Consider the following 24,746-nt stretch of genomic DNA (forward strand, 5'->3'; position numbering starts at 1 on the left):
GTCAAAGACACAATGATTAGATGGGCAAAAAAATTCGGATATAATATAGAATTGGAGAAATGGGAAAAAATATGGGAAATAAATATAAAATTGACTATGTAGGCAGCATTCAAGGAAAACCAGTTGAAGATGTTTTACAGATGGCATCTTCCACCAGCAAAGCTTGCCAAGATGTTCCAGAAGAATTCGCCAACATGCTGGAAATGTAAAAAAGTACATGGAACATATTATCATTTATGGTGGACATGCCCAGTTGCAAAAAAATACTGGTCTACAATAAGAAAATGGATCGAAGAAATAATAGACCAACCTGTAGACTGGAAACCAGAGATCTTTTTGTTGGGTATTTTAAACAGAAAATATAGTAAAGAAATATGGTACTTAATTTTATATATAATAACGGCGGCAAGAATAGCATATGCACAGTGCTGGAAAAATGAAACTATACCATCAGAGGAAGAAGTAATAAGAAAATCCTGGATTGTGCTGAGATGAACAAATTAACAAAAGAGATAAAAGAAAAGGAAGACACAGAGTATTATATAACATGGGACAAGTTGTATGTCTGGTTGGAGACTAGAAATAATAGAGGAGAATAAATATGGAAAGGTCAAAAGTGAAAATATGTGTATAATAATGTATAATAATAATAATATGAATTATTCTTAGTAAGAAGTAGAACATGAAAGAAGAAAAATGTAAATAAGAAATAACGGGGCTATAAGGACAAATATTCTAAAGAAGAATAAGGGGGGAAATGTAAATAATAGATTACCATTAAGCAATTGCTGTAAAAAAAAGGAGGAGTATATATTGTGTGTGTATGTGTGTTATGTTTTGCTTTTTTTTTTTTCTTGTTGGTTAAAAAAAAAAAGGAATTGCTGCTGAGCGCGCCAAAACACCCAGCCAGCAAACTTTGCACATGTAAGTTGTCTGCAGCGAAGGCTAATTGGCAGGAACTTTGCACCCCTTCCTCCTACCCAACTACACCATCTCCTAGTTAGTCCCGAAGATACCTGGAGGAGACTGGAACGGGGACGCCACGGTAACTTTCTCTTGATCTTCGGCCCTGCTAGGGCAATAATGGCTGTGGGCACAAGAGGCAGAGGGGCGGAGCTGCTGCAGGTGAGGGTATGAGGGGCAGCGGTGGCCGGCTGCTCCCCATGCTGTGGAAGCCACGGGGCCTGCTCTACATGGGGCTGCGCAGGGTGGGTGGTGGTGCTGGCGGGGTGGCTGTAGGCGGGGCAGTTGCAGGCGGGGTGTGTTGATGGGCTGCCCCTGGGGCCGGAGCTGGCGCAGCTGATGCTTTAGGAGCCGCAGGACCCACTCTACATGACGGGGCAGCAGTGCTGGCAGGGCGGCTGTGGGCGGGGGCGCAGCATGTAAGCATAATTACAATATAAAATGTTATTGTTACAAATGTTTTTATTATGCATTTATCATATTATAGCGTATTCTGTATTATTCTTGCAATGAATGACATGTTTTTTTTATTTACGATATTTTTTTCTTCAATTTATTTGTGTCCTCCTTTTCATTGTAAAAAAAGTTGGTCACCTTAACATTGGGGAATGTTCAGAATATGAACTTGCTTGCACAGGAATCTAAAGAAAATATAGGGAGTTATGAACTATAAAAAGTACAAAAGAATAATTCAGGTAAAAAAGGGTGGAATTGAAGGAAAATAAAAGTTATTCTTTTGTAAATTGTAGAAATATAATTGTAGAAATGCAATGCCAATGTATGAGACTGTATGTTTAACACAAATGTATTAATGTAGTGTAAATGTAACAATGCAATGCCAATTATGAGAAGGAATGTTTACTGCTTTCTGCTTATGTAGAGTGACCACAAATGGTAACCACAAATGGTAGTCAGCAAAGATAATGAATTATGACCTGGATGGACGGAAATTGGAAGGAAATTGTCAGGATGAACTATTAAGTGTAAAAACAACTTCAAGAATTGCTATGGAGTTGAAAGAGCTTCTTAGATGTGACGTGCACTGTAAAAAGTATAAAATGCAAAGCTTGGAAACTTGTTTGTTGCGCTCCTAGAACCCAATCCATAGGGAAGGATCCAGGAGGCTGCATTTGCAAACACCTCTTTTTATGTTATTCTCCAATAAAACTTTGTTTTGTAAACCAGACTTGTCTTCGTATTTTATCAAAATTTGGGGTTTTTACATCTCACATACTTTTTTAATTATACTTAAATAATTTAAGGTTCCAAATGACTTTCAAAACCTTGAGGGAGGCTAGATCCTTATATGCACCGACAAAGTAAAACGTGACTGTATTTTAGTGTATTCCACATTCAAATAATATAAAATAAATTGAATGTGCTTTGTTTAGTCAGTATTTCAGAGCCCACACTTGTCCGTTATTATGATAAAAGACTTCAGCAACATTTAGTCGAGCATTTGCTATTTCGTTTTCTTTTCTTTTTTTACGGTGGGACTACACTATTGTTGCAAATCAACCTCTCCTGAAACACTAAGCTCATATAAAAACGAAATAACCAATGACTTAGGAAAAAATGCAAAACCGCCGGATAGACTACGCTCACAACAGCTGAGCGACGCGAGGAAGGCCTTCAGCTCAGGGCTCGGTAAAAGCAGAGGGCGGCGTCTCCCAGTTGTTACCTCAGCCCTGTGCTGAGGATGCCCAATCACATGACTTTTCCGAAGGGCGTGGTTGGGTGCGAAAGCCCACCCTTCTCCAGCGTTGACTCGCGGTGTCCGCGAGCGGGAGGTGAGGGAGAGTTGTGGCGGCCGTTGATGAGAGAATCAAGTGGCGACGTCCTGAGCGGTAACGGCAGCGAGTGAGAGAGAGAAGCCGAGAAGAGCTGCGTGCGCGCCAGACAGACGGGGGGACGTGTGCGTGGTTTTCCACCAGCAAGGGACAAAGAACAAGCATCCTGACACGCGAACGGGATCCTCTCGACTTACAAAACCTTGTCCTTTCCTCGAGCCTCTGGCTGCTGTGGCCCTGCCCCTTTCCGGAGCCGGAGGGTCCGGAACCGGTGGATCACTCCTCCCCCTTGCCTCTGGACCCCTAGAAAGAGAGGTAAGGGGGCGGGACAAAGGGAAGCATAGCACCAATCTTGTGTCGCTACTCAGAAGGCGAAGTGTTGCCCCACCGAACTGCGTCGCAGCCCGGTCCTGTGGGGAGGTGTGGGCGGCGAGGCAGACTCGTCCCTCAGCGGAGCTTTTGGGTAGTCTTCCTGGTGTGGGTGCCGCGTTGCATGACCTTGGGCACGTCTCTCGGTTCTGCGGCTCTCATAGGTATCAAAGCGAAAAATATTTTAAGATGGTGATGATTCAAGTTGCGTTTCGTGACGGCTTGGGATGTGAACAAGAGTTTTAATAGCACAGCTCTCCTGCCTCTTCGTATAGATTGGTTTCTTTTTAATAATTTTTGGTTGTGAAAACAAAGGTGTCCCCATTATCGCCCCAGTGTTTTGATAACTATAGATACCGCAGGGTTTAATAGTTTCCGTATTAAAGATATGAGATCAGCTTTCTGCCTTTTAAAGCCTTAATACTGGGGCATTGAGTCGCCAATAAATTTAATAAAAATGTATAATTCAGAAATGGCTGTACATTAATTTGCTGCAAGAGCCGTGAGTAAGTGAACTAAGTAGGCAGATATATTGTGCTAACTCAATTGCACAAAAGCAGCAGACCATGTTCCTATTATTGCCAATACCAGATAAAATTGTCAGTCATATAATTTGACTTGCAGTACTATTTTCCTTTTTACGGTATTAATCAGTGCCCAGTTCTGCATCACAACAAATAGCTTATTCTGCCAAGATACATTGCAATATTTATAAGTCATTATGAATAGATGTAACTTGATTGCATAGAAATGTATGTAGAAGCAAATCCTTTTGTTTCTGTGCTGCTTGTTTCCATGTTTGCCATAATTTAAAGCACGTTTTTAATAGTGTTTGAAGGTATAATCTAAATCAGGGATCTGAAACTCAAATTATTCATTAGCTTGAAGGCAACAGTAATGAAGCTTTTTTATATTTCATGATAAATATGTCTACTGAATTAAATATAAAGAGCATCACACTATACGATTAAACAAAAATAAATATGTTAAATACATTTTTAAAAGAACACAGATTGATTGTTAAACAGACCTACAGTTTTGTTGTTTCACTTTGGCCACTTGTTCTAGCATTGTTTTTTTTCCTTAGCCAGAACACCAATGTTCAGCAAGAGTGTTGTTAAAAACATAAACTTGAATGTAACCATGTAAAATGTGGCAGCATTTATCCCCTCAGGAAAAACAACAAAGCCTGAATATTATATCCGGTTCCATAAAAAAATAAAAATAATATTGGGAATTTACAAAGACAGAAAAAAATATTTTGTCTTTATTTTTACTTATCACCTAATAGTGGGAAATGCAGCTCACTTTTTGATTGCTTTCAATGAAATTCAGACTAAAAGGTTACTAATAAAATACATTATAGTACACAGGGGGAAACAGCAATGGCTTTGGTATTTTTCAGTAATAATTAACAGGGATGCATGCAAGTTTGGAGGGGAGGCTATCAAGTTAAAAATTTGAGCCTAAGCCTCTGAGAGGTTTGTCATCTGTGGGAGGCGAGTATTCTAGACGAGAAACTGGGACCAGCCCCTTGAAGATTCATAGTGGTAATTTAGTGTCAGAAAAGAGAGAGGGCAGTGTTGTGCTGAGAGACTCTATCTGAGCATAGTTCCTAAATGTTGCATGAGTCTTGAAGTGATAATTTTGCAGGCTCCAAACAGCAATGGAGGGCTTGCAGAAACTGTATCAGGAGTGCATCTTCCTGCTGTTTGGGTGAGAGTGGCATTCTGTCCTCCTTCATGCAAGGAATCACACTTCCCGTCACAGTCAAGTTCTTGAAGACTTGGCGAAGATGCTGCCTTCTATCTCTTTTCTGAAGCAGCAATCTGCTCACATCCTATCTAATAGTGTAGAACAGTGGTTCTCAACCTTTTTAATGCCACGACCCCCAACCGGTCGTAAGTCGAGGACTAAACTGGTCATAAGTCGAGGACTAAACTGGTCGTAAGTCGAGGACTACCCAACCGGTCGTAAGTTGAGGACTTTCCCTGCCTGGGAGCGCTGCACATGTGTGGTGCCGCCCCCTGCGCCAGCCGAGGTGTAGCTGGCAAGCGGCAGAGACGGAGCAGGCCAACCACCGGCTGGGTCATCAGCTGTCCCAGCCCAAGGGAGGTAAGGCACCCACCGGAAAAGGGGGAAAAAATGGCGGACAGTCTTGCTTGGCGACCCCTGTGAAATGGTCGATCGACCCCAAATGGGGTCGCGACCCATAGGTTGAGAACCGCTGGTATAGAATACTGAATCTTTCCTGTCCCACGTTTTTCTCCTCTGGCTAGAATGGTTGAAGGAAGCCACCAACAGTCCCATATTTAGCTATTTGGCTAAATGCTGTTACTGTATTGTCTGGAAATGTAACAGAAAATATCTTTATTATGTATCTAGCATTTGGACTAGAAGAGCATTAAGTGAATCCAGTTTTCTTCATTGACTTTGCTTGTCAGAAGCCAGATGTAAAATACATGCTGGTTGCCAAATGCCCAAATTTTGATCACATGGCTGTGGGGATGTTGATAGGGTCATAAGTGCAAGAACCAGTTGTCACTTTTTTCAATGCTATTCTAACTGAATGATCATAAAATGAGTGATTGTAAGTTGAGGATTACCTGTACAAGGAATGACATTTTTCTATTATCTGGCAAAGATGTAGTTTTCAAAAATGAAACCAGTGCTATGAGAATGTTGAAAAACATTAAGGCAATACATATAAAAGATATATGAAAAATACTGAGCTAGGAATGTGGTTACTGTTCAGCATGTCACCATCATTCCCATACATATCTCTAAAGTAATCCATCTGCCTTTCTCTCATTTCAGTTTCATCCAAAATCATGTCATTACTTTCATTCTTATTTCTAATTTTCTTTGCTGCTTGTATAGCCCTTTTAACCTCCTTTCATACAACTCTTTTTATCATTTTAATGTCTTTGATTCTGGTTTTTCTCTATATACAAATCTTTAACACTGATCTTTTGCAGAAATAATACTCAATTTTTCTTCACCACAGGTTTTCACTCCATAGAGCCATCAAACATATATTTTTAATATGACTCCACACTTTTGTGGCACTTTGCAATATTTTCACTTTATTCCAAGAAATTTCCATATCTTTCTTTAAATCTACCTTCCCATTCATTCTAGGAAACAAATTAATGTTTTTCATACTGGACTCATACTTTTTTTTCTGACATTCATTCCTTCAGAAATTTTTAATGTGTATTCCTTCCTACATTGTCTCTAGACACTACCAAATAATGGTCTGCCCATATTCAGAGGTTCATACTTACCTCTGAATATGGGCAGACCTCCTTCATTAATTCTCTAACTTTCATAAAACAGTCAAATCATTCATGCTGTTACATTTATTTCTTTGCAATATATGTGTGTAGATTTAAATTTAAACTAGATATTCAAAGAAATCTTTTACTAAACAGATCTGAACCTATTAATATTCTTATTTATTCTTAGTTTTGTGAATTACCCAATCATTTTTTTCTATATAATCTCTGTTCCATTCATTGTTGCAATCCACATGCAAGCTAAAAGATAGTGTCCCCATCCCTGACTGCATTTATTCAGAATATTGGGCAATTTTCTTTCAATCCTTGGTTCTTTATCATTATTCATGAGAGTATAACATGTAATTATCATCAGCTTAAAAAATCTTTCTTTCCTACACACCCACTATAGTTTAGATGATACAACTTCATATATTATATTCCTTTTGCTCATAATTAAAATATACTTTCATTTTCAGGTGTATATTCTACATGATTTATGTAATATAATTTGATATAATTTAATTTATTGGATGTTGAAACCACCCAATTCCAAAAACTGGCTAGCTGACAATATTCAAAATACGTAATTTAAAAAAACATGACAAAACCACATCAATAACATTCACAGAAGATTCAGCAGGATATCCATAAGCATCCTAACTCATTCCTAGAAACAAAGCCTGGTCTCAAGAGACTTGTAGAACATTTGGAGGGTGGGAGCCATCCATATCTATGGTGGGCATGTTACTCACAGGGCAGGGGCTGTGATAGAGAATGTATCAGAATATGACAATGTTTAAAAGAGGGGGCATGGTTCACCTAATTATTCAGTTTGGTTATATTCTTCCCCTTTGACTTTCACAAACATATAAGACCTGTAAAAGCAGAAGAGAACTGAAACAAGACACTTGTGCTGCTGCTGATGTTACCTTGCCTGGTGACTAAATATTCTGGAACTGAACAACAGGCTTGGAGAACAAACACCACCAACATCTACCACCCAAGCTACAAATATTTTCTACCATGTATAATATCTATTTTTTATTTTTGTTTTTATTTGCTCATTCATTTTCAGTAGCATTTATTCCTCTTACGTGACTTAATCTTCATTTGTCAACAGATAGACCTATTAATATTAATACCATTTTACCTTTACCATATATCATGGCTTTGTTGAACCAAGCCTTTCATACAGTGTTTTTAATAAAAGGAAGAATTTACCAGACTTAGGTATATCAAAACCACCTACTATGTTTTGTGCTAACAGGAAGGACACAATGACAGTCACTTTTCTTAAATTCTGGTTAATTTTGTTAATGTCACCATAGTCCTGTCTTACTCAAAACATGCTCATTCTGTTTTCTAATTTGAAGATTATCATGCAAGCCAATATACTGTTGCCAACAACCCATCAACTAGGTGGTAATATAAGTAATAACATTGTAGCAACATATTTAAAATACTCTGGATCTCTGATTCAGTGCATAGCATACGTAATATTAATAACCTCATAATTCTATATGTTTTGTTCTACAATAAGCCTTTATCTGGTGGGCTACCTGTTCCCAATTAAAATCTATATTGAGCTCACTATTTCAGCCTCCATAAGAAGGAACCCTGCTGAATGTTTTTGTAATTATCCATAATGAAGTGAAAAGAGAAGAATGTAATGTCAAAGATTCATCTTAATCTTTCTATGGTTAATAGAAAGTCAATTCTCAGAATCTCAAGATTTCTAAGAAAGAGGAATCTGTATATTCAGGAAATATATAATGTATAGTACTAATCTTAAAATTAAACTTATTTGTTCCAAGCATACAGTATGTGTCATACATCAGATTTTAGAGAACTGTTTGTGTTTAACAGCAATATGTCAACCTGTTGTAATAAGATTGCATAAACTATAGCTATTTACTAGGGGAGTTGATGCAATCTCCTGTGCTGCTGACACTCATAAAAATGGATTTGGAATTGTTATTTTCTGATTAGGTATTGTTAATAAAAGATTTGGTCAGCAACTAGTTTGTGGTAATTATAGATATTATCTGACCTCTCAACTTCTTATTATAAAAAAACAATTTTCCCTTGTAAAATATCTATGCCCATCTCAAGATACTTTTCTTAACTTGTGAAGTAGTGATCATTAATAGAATTTATTAAGATGTAGTGATCACTAATAGAATTTATTTAAGAGATATTTCTCTTAACTTGTGATGTAGTAACCACTAATAGAATATTCAACTCTTCACTGAATATTGATTGGGTAGTCAAGCTTCTAGAATTACTGTTTGAATTGGGAATTCTGCATATACAGAGATTGGTTTTAATAGATTTTGTAATTTATCAAATTTATTATTTGCATTTTTATCAAATGTATTATTTGTTTATTTTATCAAATGTATATGGCCTTTTAAGACTATATTTATTTTAAGATTACAATGCTTAGTATCACAAGATAGCATTCTATAAATTTTCTGATTTCTGATTCTTTTTTCTTCCTGCTTTAAACAGATTTTCACAAATTTTGCAAAGTTGTACCTAAGGTATAATTTATTGAATTTTCCTTTAAGAAAAAAAATTATTTCCCAAAGTTCACATTTCCCATAGTCTTATTTCTTTAGAAAATAAACAAAATCTGGATGACTTGATGTAAATTAAAAGAAAAAAAAAAACAAGTTTCTTGCTAATTCCAAAAGAGGACTAACAAATCTGTAACTATTTTATCCAGAAAAATTATTCTAAAACAGTTTTATTGTGTGTTATAAATGAATTCCCATAATACCATTTTCTAACAATTTATTTAGGACAAAAAGTCCTAAGTTATATTTCCTGTACTGTTATAAACAATCATAAGTTTTTCTTAAATAGGAATGATAACTAGGGCTGCTTTTTAAAAATATCTGTGGTTTCTATGGAAAATGATGAGTGGTCTTCTTTATAAAGAAATGAGAGCTTAAATAAGCAGATAAGGCTCCATGCTGAAGACAGTTACTATTCAATTCACATGAAGTAGAGCTATCCATACACAATATTGTATGGGACATTTTGAATGCCTACTTTCATAAATGCGATTATTTGTTTTAGATATGTCACAAAGGTAAATCCTTGCTCATAAAGTAAATTTTTTCAGGAAAATATATACATGATTTCCCCCCCCCCACTTAATGAATACAGTGTTAGCAATTTTTATCTAAATAAAACCACTGATTAAGGCTGTGGTTTGTTTAACAAGTTTAATGACTGATCATTTGTTAATTTGTGTTTTTTCTCCCAAAATGGGATACAGTGTGCATTTTGAATTATCTGCTTCTTTACAGTATAATTCAGTTTGGTTAGCAGTTGGGAAATATAAGCACCAAGTTAACTCTGAATTAGTTGATATAGTGGAGAACTTACAGAAATGACTTGAACAGAAGACAGCTCCTAGCTATTTTATATGAGCAAATTTATATGGCCACATATTCAAAAGGCAGAAGAGAAAATATTTTCTCTTCATTTCATTGCTGTATTGGATTAAGAGGCTGACATCTCAGTTGCAACTACAGTAGTTACTTTTAGTTGGGAAGGGAATTATCTATGAAAAAAGATGCATAGTTGCATATTTATTGATCTGCTCCTTAGAAATGTTTTACCATAGTCTGTTTTTAATATACTCAATTTAATCTGCTCAGATGAGCATGCAATGTACCATGCAATGATTTCCTGCTGAGATCTGTCTTTTCACCATGATTGCCATGATGAAAGATTTTATGTAACATAATTTCCTTTGGATATTGCTTTAAAAAGTTTGGGGTGAAAATGTGCGGTAGTACTAAAATTATCAACATAGGACTCATGCAGAATATGTTTATAGTGAAGTACATTAAATGCTGTTTGGTATTACCATTGTTTGATACAGAGAATGCCATGCTTTTCAGTTTCCTATGACTGCAGATAGCACAATCAACTTTTTAAGTCAGTAAACAGGATGCTCAAAATTGAAATAGCAAGTTAACAGAGGAAGTGTTACTGAACGACTTTTTGCTCAAGGATTGTTTTGTTGCATTATGTTCTATGGAGGCGTTTATTTTATTCCTTTAAACTATAGAAATCATTCCTAGTATTAATATAACAAGGATTGAGAAGAGCATGGGAGAAATAGATAATTATTCTTGTTATGGAAAAACATAAACTTGCTTTATTTATTTCTTTTCCTTTTTATAATTAATTAATATCTAGAGACAGACTATGGGGAAAACTGGGAGTTATAAATCATGTTTTACTAAGTTTAATTGCAATATTGCATGAAAAGAAGTATATGCAAGGTACATGGATTATTCCAGGAGGTTTTCCGGTTTCTGTACTCATTTTAAAAAGAGGTAAACAAGGGTGTGTCATTGCTTTCCTTCTGTTCAATTGTTATATTTACTGTTAATATTCCAGAACAATGTTTTTCAATCTCAACAACTTTAAGATGAATGAACCAGCATGAAGTCCACACATCTTAAATTGCTAAAGATAAGGGCACCAGCAAAAAAATTTCAGAACCCCTAGTTAAAAGACAAAACACCTGCAATAGAATATTAGTAATAAAATGAAACTTCTGCTTACTTTATTTATACAAATTTATATATTAAAATTATTTAATTTTTACAGAAATGGATGCCCCAATTATAGCACCAAAATGTTTCACTTTTTTCACCTTTTGCTGTACTGTCTGCAATTACCAGCTTGTAAACGATGATCCATATTTTAAAAAATGTTATCATGACATAAATATCTGTTAGGCCTAATAAGAAAACAAGCTAAAATATGCATATGCTGAGGATGAGGACGACAGTTTAATATTATGAAGTTGAAAAATTATGCAGCAGAATCCTCATTGGTGATGTAACTTAAAAAGCATCTTTTACTTAGAAATGCTAATAGCATGGCATGCATAAACATGACATGCAGCGTAATCAGAAATAATGGATTAATATAGCGAAATTAAATTCAATTTTTACCTCACTATAACTGCCTTGCTAAAGACACTTTAGCACCCACCCTCTTCCTTCCTTCGCAAATACAGTTCTCATATATGTTTATCTCATATATGTTTATTCTGGAGGAAATCTCACTCCTATAGGATTTGAAGCACATATACACTGCAGCTGGGCTGTTGAATCCTATGTAGCAGCATTAATTCCTTCATAGCTCAATGGATTTAATCCTGAGTAAGTTTGCACAGTATGCTGCCTTAATAAGTAAGCTGACCAATCAGGACATATCATAAATATACAGAAATGGGCCTGCAACATAAAAAGAGATACTGTACATTGTTTCTAGGACTCTGTAGCTCTTGGGCTTTTAACCTTTTTTAAAGACATCCTGTCTCTTTTTATGTCTTTTAGGAAAGGTGCTAATAAGACCAAAATCAGGAAAAAGATTTAGGTGGGAAGAGGGATTCATCCTGATTTTGTGCTGCCAAGTAAATTAAAAACTCTTACTGGATTTTAAGCTCTCTCTGTGAGGTTAGGATTAGAGTTTTTCACCATCTAAACACAATAGTCCCTTTTAACTTTCTCACCTGCCCTTTAAAATAGCATTTTCTATTTAATGCCTTGGAACATATTCCTTATAGTTCCGAGGCAGGCAGGAAATTTGATGTTGTGTGTGTGCATGTAGGAAGAGAGAAAAGAGAAAATTCAAGTGGTGGTGATGGAAAGGCAACCAGCTGCCTCCTGAATGGATTGCTTGCAGTTTTGACAACAAACTTTGGTGATATGTAGGTAATCCATTTAACTAACCTAATTGGACCCTTCAATAGAGTTAGTAAGTTCTAGCATTGAAAAATTATATATGTTCCAAAACAAAGGCATGTTAATTGTCTTACCAATTAGAAAATAAATGTTATTCACATTGTCAGATCATTGCCTTTTTGAAGTAAATCTTATTATAGTCCTATATCTTTTTTGGGTGGGATCTCTTATACTATTATCCTTCAAAGCAGCTCCATTTTCTCTATCAAATACGTCATAGTTATTTACCACCACCACCACCACCCTTCTTGTTTTGATAGACTGAAGAATGGAAGTACTTTAATGGAAAGAAAAGCTGTGCCCACAGGATGGAAATTGCTTCATTTGAGGGGGACTCTGATAGAGCTTCGGTGAGTAATTTTATACAAAGTAGTTGGCAAATAATACATCTATAGAGAAGGAATTTCCTAAAATACATGCCTATATACAAAAATATATTCCTTTCCATAATTAATTTTGACCAAGGTCTACTTTTAGATAAGAAGTCTCATGCCCCACTTTAAGCCTACCATATATCCCTCAGTAATTTTAGTTAAAACTTTAAAATGAATAAAATATTAAGAAAGCTAGTTTGATATGGTAATTAAAGGAACTGATGTGGAAACCGCAAGAGTATGAGTTCTAATACTTAGGAACTTTGGGCTGATGGTGGCAAAGTGGTGTTCCCAGTGCTCCAAAAGTAGAGTAGGGAGAGCAGGCCGAGCATGCCCTGCTTGATTTCTTTGGCTCACTGAGGCTGCATGCCACTTCTGAAGTGGCGGGCAGCCTCGGGGAGTCTTTCCCCAAAGGCTTCCAGGGCGCTGTGATCTCATGCCCATGTGTGCCTGAAGTCCTGCGTGATCACAGCACCCAGAACCTTCCAGTTGCCATGCAAAAGGTTTGCAAGCCGATGGGACACTTTGAGGCAATGCAATTTTGCTGCCCTAAAGCCTCCTGTTGGCGTGCACTTTTCTTACCGAGACTGGAAGGTTTTGGGGGAAACTCACCAAGGCTGCTCATCGCTCCGGAAGCGGCATGCAGCCTTAGTGAGTCAGAGAAACTGAGCTGGGCATGTTTGTCCCACTCTCCCCGCTCTGCTTTTAGAGCGCCAGGAGCAGACACAGAAACCATGGCAGAGAGGCTGAAGAGACAGCTTGCTAGATCTTCGCATGGTGAGTCTCCTCCCAGCATGGCAGGAAGGGGGGGAAGCAATTGTGGGGAGCATGAGGTATCAGTGAGTTGAGGGAGGCCTTGGGTGTCTCAAGCAGGTGGCCTGTTCCATCACTAGGCCCCCCATGGCCTTCCTCACCCTGAGATACATTATGTGCACTTAACAACCTGCACATTTGATTAGCGAACATGTAGGGAGTTTTCACATTCATTTTACATGATTCACTCCAACGAATCCTCGGGTTACAAATGTAATTGACTGTTATGATTCCGTGCCAGCCTGTGATCCCGGTAGTTAAGTCTGGGAAATCAGAGGCGGAGGAGGAGGGGCCTGGAGAGCCATCAGAGTCGGAAGGAGGCTTTGATGAGCTGCAGGACTTACAGACTGATGAGGAGGCTGATCCTTCCACTTGTGATTGAGCTGAGAGCCAGCTGTGCTGGGAAGATGAGTCGGACTTGGAGGAAGCACAGCTGGAAGACATCAGAGACACTTGTAAACGTAGATAGGTCACATGAGTAAGACAGAGGGAGGCAATGGGGCAACTCCAGGAGAAGAGGAGAAAGCAGTGAAAAGCCACACCTTATGGGCTGCATAACAAAAAGGGAATGTGTGGGCAGGGCTGGTTGCTGAAAGCAACCGTTTGCAAAGAATGTCAGAGTCAAGAGATTATAGTATGTTTATTTTGTCTGAGTTATTTCCTGTTTGACTTGTGCTCCGTTTTTGCTTTTGGACAAGGTCTCTATTGGAAAAGTGTTCTGTTGCTTTGGTTTTCTGGGACAATTATCAGGTCTGTAACTCAAATAAAAAGGGTTTATTTTCCAGTCTACTGTTAAAAGAGGGGTTGTCTTTGTGAAGTAACAAAGATGTACGTAGGCTGGGACAGAACATTGACAGGCTCCATTACATTTGTAACTCAAGGATTACCTGTATTTATAATATTGTTTATATCTATAAATCATAATTTTTATCACATTTTTTAACTTATTATAGATCTGTATTTTTATTATAGTGCTTTCTGAACTAAAGGTCATAATAAAGGCTTTTGATTTTATACAACTGGAGGGGGAAAGTAGTTAACTGGATCTTCTCAAATGTTACTGGATTTATTTTTGGCAATGAACTCAACTTAATTCCAAAAACTCTTTTTGGAGAGCTCCTAGCAAAGGAACTATTAGTTGTAAAAGAATTCTCCATGAATTCCAAATAGAATTATTATAATAATATTTGGCAAATCAATCTGGAGGCTATGAATGTGTTCATTGAATAAACCGACTGAAGTTGAACCCATTTTAAATGGAATTTCCATTTGTTCATTGTGATTCTCAGCTGGATCCATTGCTGTGTCTGCAAATAAGAGGTTCTCCTGTATTCACAATTACTGTTATATGGCTACGTATAAGCCATGAATAGGAGATCTTTTGCCCAGCTTCGGCTAGTATGCCAATAGCGACCCTATGTAAGCAGAATAAACCTGCAAACATTGTGCTTTTATCACCTTGCAGGTGATGTGCTTGCATCACTATCGCAATGTCTACTACTGTAAAGACCCCTGGAAGACTACATTTTGTGCAAAATGTGGCAGCCCACATATTGGCAGGTAGTGACCATCAGGGACATAAAACATTTTATTGGTGGATTGCATTTATAAAATTATAAAGAATTTTACATTCATCTTTGTTAAATTTCATTTACTGTTTTTTAAAGGTCATTTTTCTAACTAATTAAGATCATCTTGAATTTTATTCGTGTGTTCTCTACGCTAGTGATCCCCAAACTTTGTGGCTTGGCCTGGCTTGGGGGGAGAGGGAAATAGGCTGCCCAATCAGGCTGGCGCGCATGTACGCAGCTTGATCTGCATAAGTTTAGCTTCGTGCAGATGTGCATGCACGCCATCCCACTGCTCATGCTGCCCAGTTCTGAATAGGCCAGTGGTCCTCAATCTTTGCAGTTTGGTGCCTGGATGAGGAGAAGCAAGCTGCACAAGTGACAGTCCAGTGCATAGTCAGCTCAACTGGCGCATGCATGCACGCCAACCCGCCGGTCATATTGCCCGGTTCCAAATACGCCACGGCCCGGTAGTGGGCTGCAGCCCAGGAATTGGGGACCCCTGCTCTGAGCTATTAGTTTTTGTGTCCTGCAGATTTGTTAAGCATTTTCTTCACCTTTTTGATCATTAGTAAGCTATATTGAAGAATGCAAGAGTCCATAGTGCCCCATTTTGCACTCCGTTTAACATCTCACTATAATAGATGGAAAATTGTTGATGAGCATAGCAACTATTTATTTGAAACTAAAGTTGAAGGCTTTAATATTTCCTTTAAATCAGATATATTTACTATGATAAGGTATTTCATATCAATGAGACAATTTCACAAAGGTCCAAACAAATTTTAAGGGTGGATAGACACAACTTCTATGGCTGATCCTGAGATCAGGTAATTCATTCAGGGAAGAGGGATCCTTCAAATAGTCAGGCTTTTAAAACTTCATTTATAAGGTATACTAGTATCTATTGTACCTGGAATTGGATCACTATTATATGCTCTAACTACCTATCTCTCTTAAGATTAGCATCTCCTGATCTGTCTTCGAGTACTGTGTTGTGTAGAATGTGTTTTAGTAGTTTAGACTAGATTAAATCTGATTATGAACTATAGGAAGTTCCACAGGTGTGTGTGTGTGTGTGTATGTGTGTGTGTGTGTGTGTGTGTGTGTGTGTGTGTGTGTGTGTGTGTATATATATATATATATATATATAGGATGGCATGGCAGCTGATAAATCATAGCTTTGTCAGTGAGGATAAAAGTTTCTAACAAATAGTGTCACTTGAGATTTGACTCAAGAAATTTCAAACCATGTACTTAGAATGCAAACTGGCAGAATTTCTTTTAAAAAAATCTTAAATCTAAAATTTGAGTATATTTTAATTGGACCCTTGAATAAGTCAAATATCTTCAATATTTATAAATAATATTTATTTCTTGATACCATCTACTACTAAATATGAAGGGAATCCACAATGGCAATTTCAATAGTCAGAATTTTTATGGGAGATTTATAAGATGGATAGGAATGGAAATTGTTGGGAAAAAGTTTAGTGAAAAGTTTTATTTACTTTTCCTTAAACAATGACAGTGATATTTAAAATATAGAGAAGGTTGACAGATAGAGCATTTCTTATGTGGAATCTCAGTCAGTGGAGCTTATAAAATTAGCTGTAACTAAGAGATCTGTTAGGCTAAAATATATATTTGAAGGCACTTGTAGATTATTTATTATTTATTTACTTATTTATTTATGCTGAATATACAGTCCTGTGAAAAAAATGCTGTTCCATTTTGGTTTTCTTTTTGTAAAATAAATGATGACATGGTGATTGGTGTAATATGTCATGTGTTGTTCATCTAAGGTTATATTTACCTACTTTTAAGAACTGCTAAGGGCCAGATGATTCTTACTATCTCCTGATAAACAAACTATAGCATTCAAAGAGGGTGTATTTTCTTTTTCACATGACTATGTATTTAGGGAAGCTGAAAGAAAGTGAGCATTGTTTTAAAACTAGAGGAAGGAACTTCAGCAAACTGTGCTCTACTCTAATAGTTGAAAATGCAAAGGATCTGCAAGTAATGAAAACCATTGAACAGAGTAAAAAACACAAGGCTAACATATTCAGAACTTGAACATACAGTATAGAAAATTCAGGTTATGTTTAACTCTCCATTATATGTTTTCAACATCACTGAAACATAAGCTGTTAAAAAATTCAGTACAGTTAGCTGTGTTTCCTATTTCTGCTCCTTGTCCTTCTTACCACTGTACTTTAGCTCTGAATTCTGGTTGTAAGTCATTGTGGCCAAAACACTCACGTGACTGAAAGTAATTTTCTGGCCTTTTAATAGTTGTTAAGTGAATATGGTAGTCGTTAAATGAACCCATTCATAAAATAACTGATCATTAAGCAAGGATTACCTGTAATCTAACTTTAGTTCACCACCTTAGCCTACTAGTTCACTATACTCCATAACTGTTTTTGCATCTTGGCAACCATCTATCCAACCATATATTCAGCCAGCCAACTGTTCTATCCCAGCCTATTGCCGTCCTTGTTAAAGGCACAAGGACCAAACCCCTGCTGATGCAATAGGCTGGAAACTTTGCAACAAAACAAAACTCTTTTAATATGGTTGACAAACCTGTAAAAAGGTCCAAAACACAAACAGCAAAAGGAAGTCCAAAAGAAACACGATGCAAACAGATGAGAAATCACAAGCAAGACGAACAGAGAAGTCACAAGCAAGACGAACAGACCAGGATTCCAAGAAGCACTTTGCAAACGGTTGCCTTCAGCAACCAGCACTGCCCACACCTCCTCTCTTTATACAGCAGTCCCAAGGCGTTGCCTCTCAGTGCCTTCTCCTTTTTCCCTGGAGTAGTTGCATTGACTGCTGCTGATTTACTCTTGCTAATTGACGACAGGAGCATGCATCAATTAGCAAGTCCATCAGATGTGATTCTTCTGAGTCTGACTCATTCTCCTCACACATCTGAGCTTCATCAGAAACACGACTGGAGGGCCCAGGCTCTGCATCAAACTGTGAGTCCTGTAATTCATCAGAGCCTCTCTCCGCCCCTGATGGCCTCCTCCTCAGACTCAGCTGTTGTGAGCACAGGCTGGCACAGAATCACAACACCAGCCAGCCATCTCTATTCTAAATTCTATGCCCTCCGTACTGTACTTCAATCTCCCAATTTCATGTTTAAAATTGAATATATTAGCAATAGAATCTTAATTCACTATTGACAATATTCTCCAAGGCACGTGAAGGGCAGGATAACTTGGAGTACAAATGAACCATGTGGCACATACATCTTCATACTTCTCAGCATTAACTGCCTAAGGTAGCTGCCTCATTTTATCCAATCTCTAGCTAGCCCTGTTTGCATTTATGGAACGTGTTGCCAAATCCTATTTTCTCTTTATGGAATACTTAAAATGAGTTACTTGAAATTTAACAAGGTTGGTTATCTTTTCCCTCAGTTATCAGTTTCTCTTTCTTTACCCTTTGACTACCCACTCAACATATATTGGAAATTCACAAGAAAATTCCTTCTCAAGTTTTGGAGGTTTGTATTTTGTGTTTGGTGTTAAATGAAAAGTGTCTATTTCTCTATACATAGGATTGTAGGGTTTGCATAATTGAAAGATTTCTGTTTAGTGACTTGTGTTTTGCTTCCATTTAGCGGTCTCTGTCTTGCTTCCAGTTTAATTATTCAATCTATAATATTTCCATCTTCACTTGCTGAATTTGGTGCAACAGAAAAATACATACAAGTAGCAACAGTGAGTTGGTTATTGTTAAACTGAAGGCAGAGTGCTTGTTTTCATTCATTCATTCATTCACCTTTAATATATATTGGATGTACTTTTAACTCAGTGGTTCTCAACCTGTGGGTCGGGACCCCATTTGGGGTCGAATGACCATTTCACGGGGGTCGCCAAACAACGGAGTCCGCCATTTTTTTCCCCTTTTCCTTAGCTGTGCTACTCCCTTTTATTCTATTGGCTTTTGAAAGCCAATAGAATAGACTCTCTTGAATAGAGTCTAATTCTATTGGCTTTCAAAAGCCAATAGGAATTGTCCAGGCTGTCTCTGCCCTGCTGAGCCCGCCAGAAGTCCCATTCTGCAAACGGTGCTGCACCAGTTGAGTAGTCCTCGACTTACAACCGGTTGAGTAGTCCTCGACTTATGACCGGTTGGGGGTCGCGGCATTAAAAAGGTTGAGAACCACTGTTTTAACTACATCTCTTGATGAAGTATTTCTCCAGCATGATGACTAAAGAATCCACCAATGGGTTATTTCAGTCCTCCTGCCCAATCAGACCAAGTTGTCGAGTTGTCACGCCTCCTCATTATCTGGGACCTCCCAGTTTTCATCTTGGTCTTTCGCCCATGAGGACGTGATATCTTGACTCTCTGTCATTTGGAGCAGGTCAGACTAGATTTTGCAGATTCATTGGTGGATTCTTAAGATTAGGAGAATTAGTAGAGATTATTTTCCTTTCTGGAACTTCTGAACTAGTTTCCTTCCCTTCAGCGATAGGGTAGGACTCCTCTCAAGGACTGGGGGGGGGGTGGCTCTTTCCCTTTTCCGAATCCAGCAGTTTGCTGAATCATTACAAGAATTCTTACTAAAAGAAGTGGGGAGAGTTTTCCTTGGTGCAGGTTATAGGGGGATTGCTTGTTTACCTTTCCAGTAAGCACGCATGCTGTTCTTTTGTCTGGTGGCTGCCATTTTAAAGCCTCATGGCTTCTTCTATGACCGGGCTCGGTCAGGGATCCTTATAGCGGCCGCCATTTTGGATCCGCGGAACACCTTTTTGACAAAATTTTGATTTGCTGCAACATCTCTGAGGGGCTTGCTAGAGCGAGCGACGGGGGAAATCCCTTTTGCTGACTTTCTTATTTGCTTGTGACTGCCGCTGAAGAGGAGGGAGCCTCGCGGTGCGGCAGTGAGCATTTTCGCGCCTAACAGCTGTTAGGTGCGATTTCCAACTCAGTTCCCTGAATAGGTAGAAAGCCTCGAATTTAGCCCCATTTGATTTTAGCTACTTTGGACTGTATTGGAGGCTCAGCTTAGTCTCCTCTTCCCGTTCCCTTCCCCCTCCCATTCTCCCTCACGAAACCTAGAACATCTGCCATTTTGGGGACATATTTCCTCTGGGCAGTGACCATTTCACACCCAGGCTAGGACGCCATTTTGTGTGCAAAAAAAGGGCTTGTTTAGCATAGTTCATAGAACTTTCATACATTGACATCATTTGTATTAATTTCATTTTGAGCCTTAGTGTTTCAGAAACTACCTCCCTATTAAAGACATCTGTTATCACAAGACTGTGGATTCAGCAGCGGCACCGGTCCTTCAGGCCTGATCGCCATATTGCCTGTCTGCCCTTCTGCATCTAGTGGCTGCTTCACGATCCTGACCATCGCCACTATTGTAGGACACGTGTGATTTCACCAATCATTGCAGAGTGACGGGCGCTTCTGCGCCAAGCGTGAGTTCAGGTTAGCCAGTGAGCCGACTCAGAACAATCCACGTGAAGTCAGTCCCCCTTCACGGGGGTCTCTGACGTCCCTTGCAGACTGAGTCAGTCCCAAAGTCACCTTTGGGTTGCATCTCGATTGAAATGGCAAAAAACACTGAGCCACATCCTTTGGACATGGACATCACCCCCGTCCAAGCTGAGCTGGCACCAGAGGCATCTTCAGGTAAGGCCAAAACCAAATCTAAGCATGGCAGGAGGGCTGGCACAGCAAGCGACAGGCAGGCCGACCGTACACACAGAACCCTGGAGAAGCAATTCTCCCGGGCCCAGTGCTTGTCTGCTGAAAGAAGTCTTGAAGTTTTGAGCCCCCCACCACCTGACACGGGAGCGCCTCAACCGTCCACTTCGAGAGCTTGGTCGCCTGAGAGTGTGCATCAGCAGGTCCTGACTCAGACCTTTGGTCAGGTAGGACCACCTGTATTTGGGGAGGATCTTAATTTGCCCGGCCCATCGGCAGCACACACCGCTGCTATCGCACCACCTGCTGCGGGGTTAAGGCCTCCGCTAGAGCAGTCTTTCTCCGGCCAGCTCCAAGAGTGGATATCACAGGCTGTGTTCCAAGCCATGGCATCAGCGGGTCACCAGCAGACGTCTCCCATTCCGGGGCCGCCTTCTGCACCAACAACTGCCACACGTCCTTCACTGGATCGGTCAGGTATGTTCTCCCCATCCCATTCTCCTGATTCCGACTCTAATGTTTCAGATTATGAGGGAGGTAAGGAAGGTTGGTCGGATTGTGAGGAACCCACTTATGAATCTCAGCCTATGTCAGAGCTGTTCAATGCTTCGCTTTTTCCTGCCTTGCTGTGCAGAGCCTGTGAAGCAAGTAAGCTTTCCTCCCACCAGGTCCCAACCCCTCAACCTTCCTCTGATCAGGAAACTCATCCCCTGTTTGCTGAACCAGTAGACAAACACCTCCAAATTCCCTGTCCCCTGTTATTCCTCAAAAATATTCAGGGACAGTGGGAGTCACCTGCTGCTCAGCCGACTCAAGGTGCGACTGAGCGCAAAATAGTAGACATGACAAAGACTTTAGCAGATCTCTTAGAGGTTCCAAAGATAGATGAATCTCTGGCCCCACTATTTTCAACTGCCAGTCTCCCGGCAGATGTATCGGAAGCCCTTAAGGCAGAAGATAAAAAATCCGAAATGGCCTTGCGCAAGGCACATTTGGCATCTGCCTGGGCATCTAAGGCAGCAACAGCCACTTCCTTCTTTGCAAGGATCTCTATTACTTGGCTTCGTCAGTTACAGGAAAGAATTCCACTGGAAGAAACCAGGATCCATCAGGATTTGACCAAATTATTAGCCACATCCGAGTATATGGCGGATGTCTCCCTGTATTCAGCCAAACATTCAGCCCGAGCAATGGCTTCCAGCGTAGTCGCTAGGAGGCTTCTGTGGCTAAAAAACTGGAGAGCCGAAAGCAAACATAAGTGGTGCACGACCACAGCCCCCTTCATGGGCGGCAGATTATTTGGGGAGGCCCTAACGCCATATCATTGAGAATAAACACAAACAAAAAGTCATTTCTCATGTAGCAAGGAGAACTACCAGATGGCTCCTCCCTTACAATCGTCGACAGTCCTTTCGGACTGGGGCCGCAACAGAGTCTGCGCAACCATCAGCTCCTAAGCCTGAGCGCTCATTTGATAGGGCAGGTTATAGGGACAGAACCAGGTACCAGCCACAAACTAAACATTCCTTTCGTGGCAGAGGGGGTCGCCCCTTCCGTTGCGGAAAATGACTCAGAGGCAACCCCTCTCATTGGCGGCAGACTCACTCTCTTCATACACCAATAGGAAAACACGACCACAGACTCCTGGGTTCTGCGCACTATCAGAGAAGGCCTGTCCCTGGAGTTCAAATCCATGCCATTAGATCACTTTGTGTCTTGCCCAGCCATGAGAAACCCTATAAAAAGGGGCTCATGGAAGACGCTATCCAACACCTACTCACCATCAAGGCAATAGAGGAGGTTCCCCCGAACCAGGCGGGGCTGGGGTATTACTCCATCCTGTTTGTAGTCCCAAAATCCTCTGGGGGATGGAGGGCAATTCTCGATCTCAAAGGACTGAACCTCCACCTTCAATACAAGAGGTTCAAAATGCAAACATTACATTCCATTTTAACCAGCATCAGACGGGGAGATCTATTGACCTCAATAGATCTAAAGGAGGCATACCTACACATTCCTATCCTCCCGGATCATCGCAGGTACCTGCGATTCTGTTACGTCAACCGACACTTTCAATATAGAATCCTTCCGTTCAGCCTCTCCTCAGCCCCCAGGGTCTTTACCAAAATCCTGGCAGTATTGGCAGCTCACTTAAGGCTGGTCCCAGTATGGGTCCAGTGTTATCTGGACGACATCCTGATCCAGTCCCTGTCAGTCTCAGCTGCCCAGTCAGATTTGGCCTTCACCATAAAGACCCTGTAGAACCACGGCTTCCTGATAAATTTCCAAAAGAGCCAGATGACTCTACCCAACTGCTTCATCTGGGAGCGGCGATAGATACAGACTTGTGCCTCATGTACTTGTCAGAGGAGAGGCACAGGAGCATCAGAGACCTGGCACGCAGGGTGAGCAGAGACAGGGCTGTGTCATTGGCTACGCTTTCACAACTCCTGGGCAAGCTAATATCATGCATAGCAATAATGCCGTGGGCCTGGCTACATGCCCGGGACCTGCAGTGGTTCCTGCTTCCATATCAGAGACAGCATACCAGTACATCCAATCGGTTGGTCAGGGTTCCTCATCAGGTACGTCTCTCACTCGGCTGGTGGACTTCATCGGCTATTCACAAGGGGACCCTGTTCAAGAAGCCCAATCGAGTTCAGGTGACCACGGACACAAGTCTCTTTGGTTGGGGGGCACATCTCCAATCCCAGATAGCTCAGGGTCGTTGGTCACAAACAGACCTCAAACACAGTATAAACTGGTTAGAGCTCAGGGCAATACATCTAGCTGTCCAAAAATTCACACTGTAGTCGGACCAGCATGTACTGGTCTGAACAGACAACGTGGCTGCAAAAGCTCACGTGAATCGGCAAGGGGGCACCCGGTCCAAATCCCTCATAATGGAGGCTTGAGCATTGAGGTCATGGGCAGAGAAACACCTGCTCTCCATCAGGGCCGAGCATATCTCGGGAGAGGCAAATCGACAGGCAGACTTTCTTAGCAGGTTGATAGTGGATCATTCAGAGTTGATGTTACATCCAGTTATCTTCAGGGAGATATCGGACAGATTTGGTCGTCTGATCGTGGACCTGTTTGCCTCCCTGGGGAACGCTCAGCTGCCCAGATTCTTTTCTCGGTTCCCCTCCTGGGGAGCAGAGGGGACAGATGCGCTGCGCAGCAAGTGGCCACAAGGTCTGTTGTATACCTTTCCTCCATTGCCTCTGCTTCCAGCAGTAATCAGGAAGATTCTGGAGGAGCAGGTGGAAGTGGTCTTCATCGTTCCTTACTGGCCCAGGAGGCAGTGAGTCTTTCATACTCAGCCTCGTGGAGGATTCCCGACAGCATCTAGACCCCCAATGGCTTCAATTGACCACCTAGCACTTGAACGCCGCACCTTGATTAGGGAGTCTTATTCGGAGGAGATGATCGCTATGATCCAGGTGGCCAGGAGGCTGACAACGAACCGTATTTATGACCATGTGTGGAAGACTCTGTCACTGGTGCGACAAGAATCATGTAAGTCTATCACAGGTGACTATTTCCAGGGTACTAGAATATTTAATGGAGGGCGTCAACAAAGGGCTGGCACCCAACACTATATGCAGACAGTTAGCCACACTTTTCTCGGTACTCTCATGGGATTCCTCAGAGTCTTTATCAAGTCATTCTACCATTCGGGCCTTCCTTAAGGGAGTCACAAATAGTAGACCGCCTGTGATTCATAGGTATCCCTCCTGGGACTTACCTCGAGTTCTTCAGGCACTAACCTCATCTCCCTTTGAACCACTCAAAATGTGCTCGTTGCGACACTTGTCACTCAAGGTCTCCTTCCTGATTGCTATCATCTTGGCTAGGCGCGTTTCAGAATTAGCTACCTTGTCGGTTAGGGAGGATCTGTGCACGTTTCATGAGGACAGAGTGGTTCTCAGGCTAGACCATTCATCCCAAAGGTTAATACGGTTTTCCATAGAGCACAGGAGGTCATCCTTCCAAATTTCTGCCCTCACCCATCACATGAGTTTGAACGGCATTGGCACACTCTTGATGTAAGGAGAGCCATACGACGTTATATCAAGCGCACAACGCCTTTCCGTAAGTCTGAAGCCCTGTTTGTGTCCTT

At 40.3% G+C, this 24,746-nt stretch overlaps 1 protein-coding gene across 5 annotated transcripts in view; it reads left to right on the plus strand.

Moving 5' to 3' along the window:
* The first annotated feature begins 2,650 nt into the window (after nt 1–2,650).
* The window catches only part of OSBPL8 (oxysterol binding protein like 8), a 112,754-nt gene continuing 90,658 nt past the window's right edge, over nt 2,651–24,746 (plus strand). Inside the window, exons 1-2 of one of the 5 annotated variants that reach the window (XM_039343294.1) lie at nt 2,651–3,068; nt 12,444–12,533. In XM_039343294.1, coding sequence (XP_039199228.1) covers nt 12,492–12,533 — 42 coding nt within the window. In that variant the 5' untranslated portion in view covers nt 2,651–3,068; nt 12,444–12,491. Of the gene's footprint in view, nt 3,069–3,092; nt 3,287–12,443; nt 12,534–19,203; nt 24,143–24,746 lie in introns of those variants that run through there. The other 4 variants (XM_039343295.1, XM_039343298.1, XM_039343297.1 and 1 more) reach the window with 4 other exon arrangements.

The sequence above is a fragment of the Crotalus tigris genome, unplaced genomic scaffold (assembly GCF_016545835.1).
Source record: "Crotalus tigris isolate CLP2741 ecotype Arizona unplaced genomic scaffold, ASM1654583v1 scf7180000017836.1595184, whole genome shotgun sequence".
Classification (NCBI taxonomy): domain Eukaryota; kingdom Metazoa; phylum Chordata; class Lepidosauria; order Squamata; family Viperidae; genus Crotalus; species Crotalus tigris.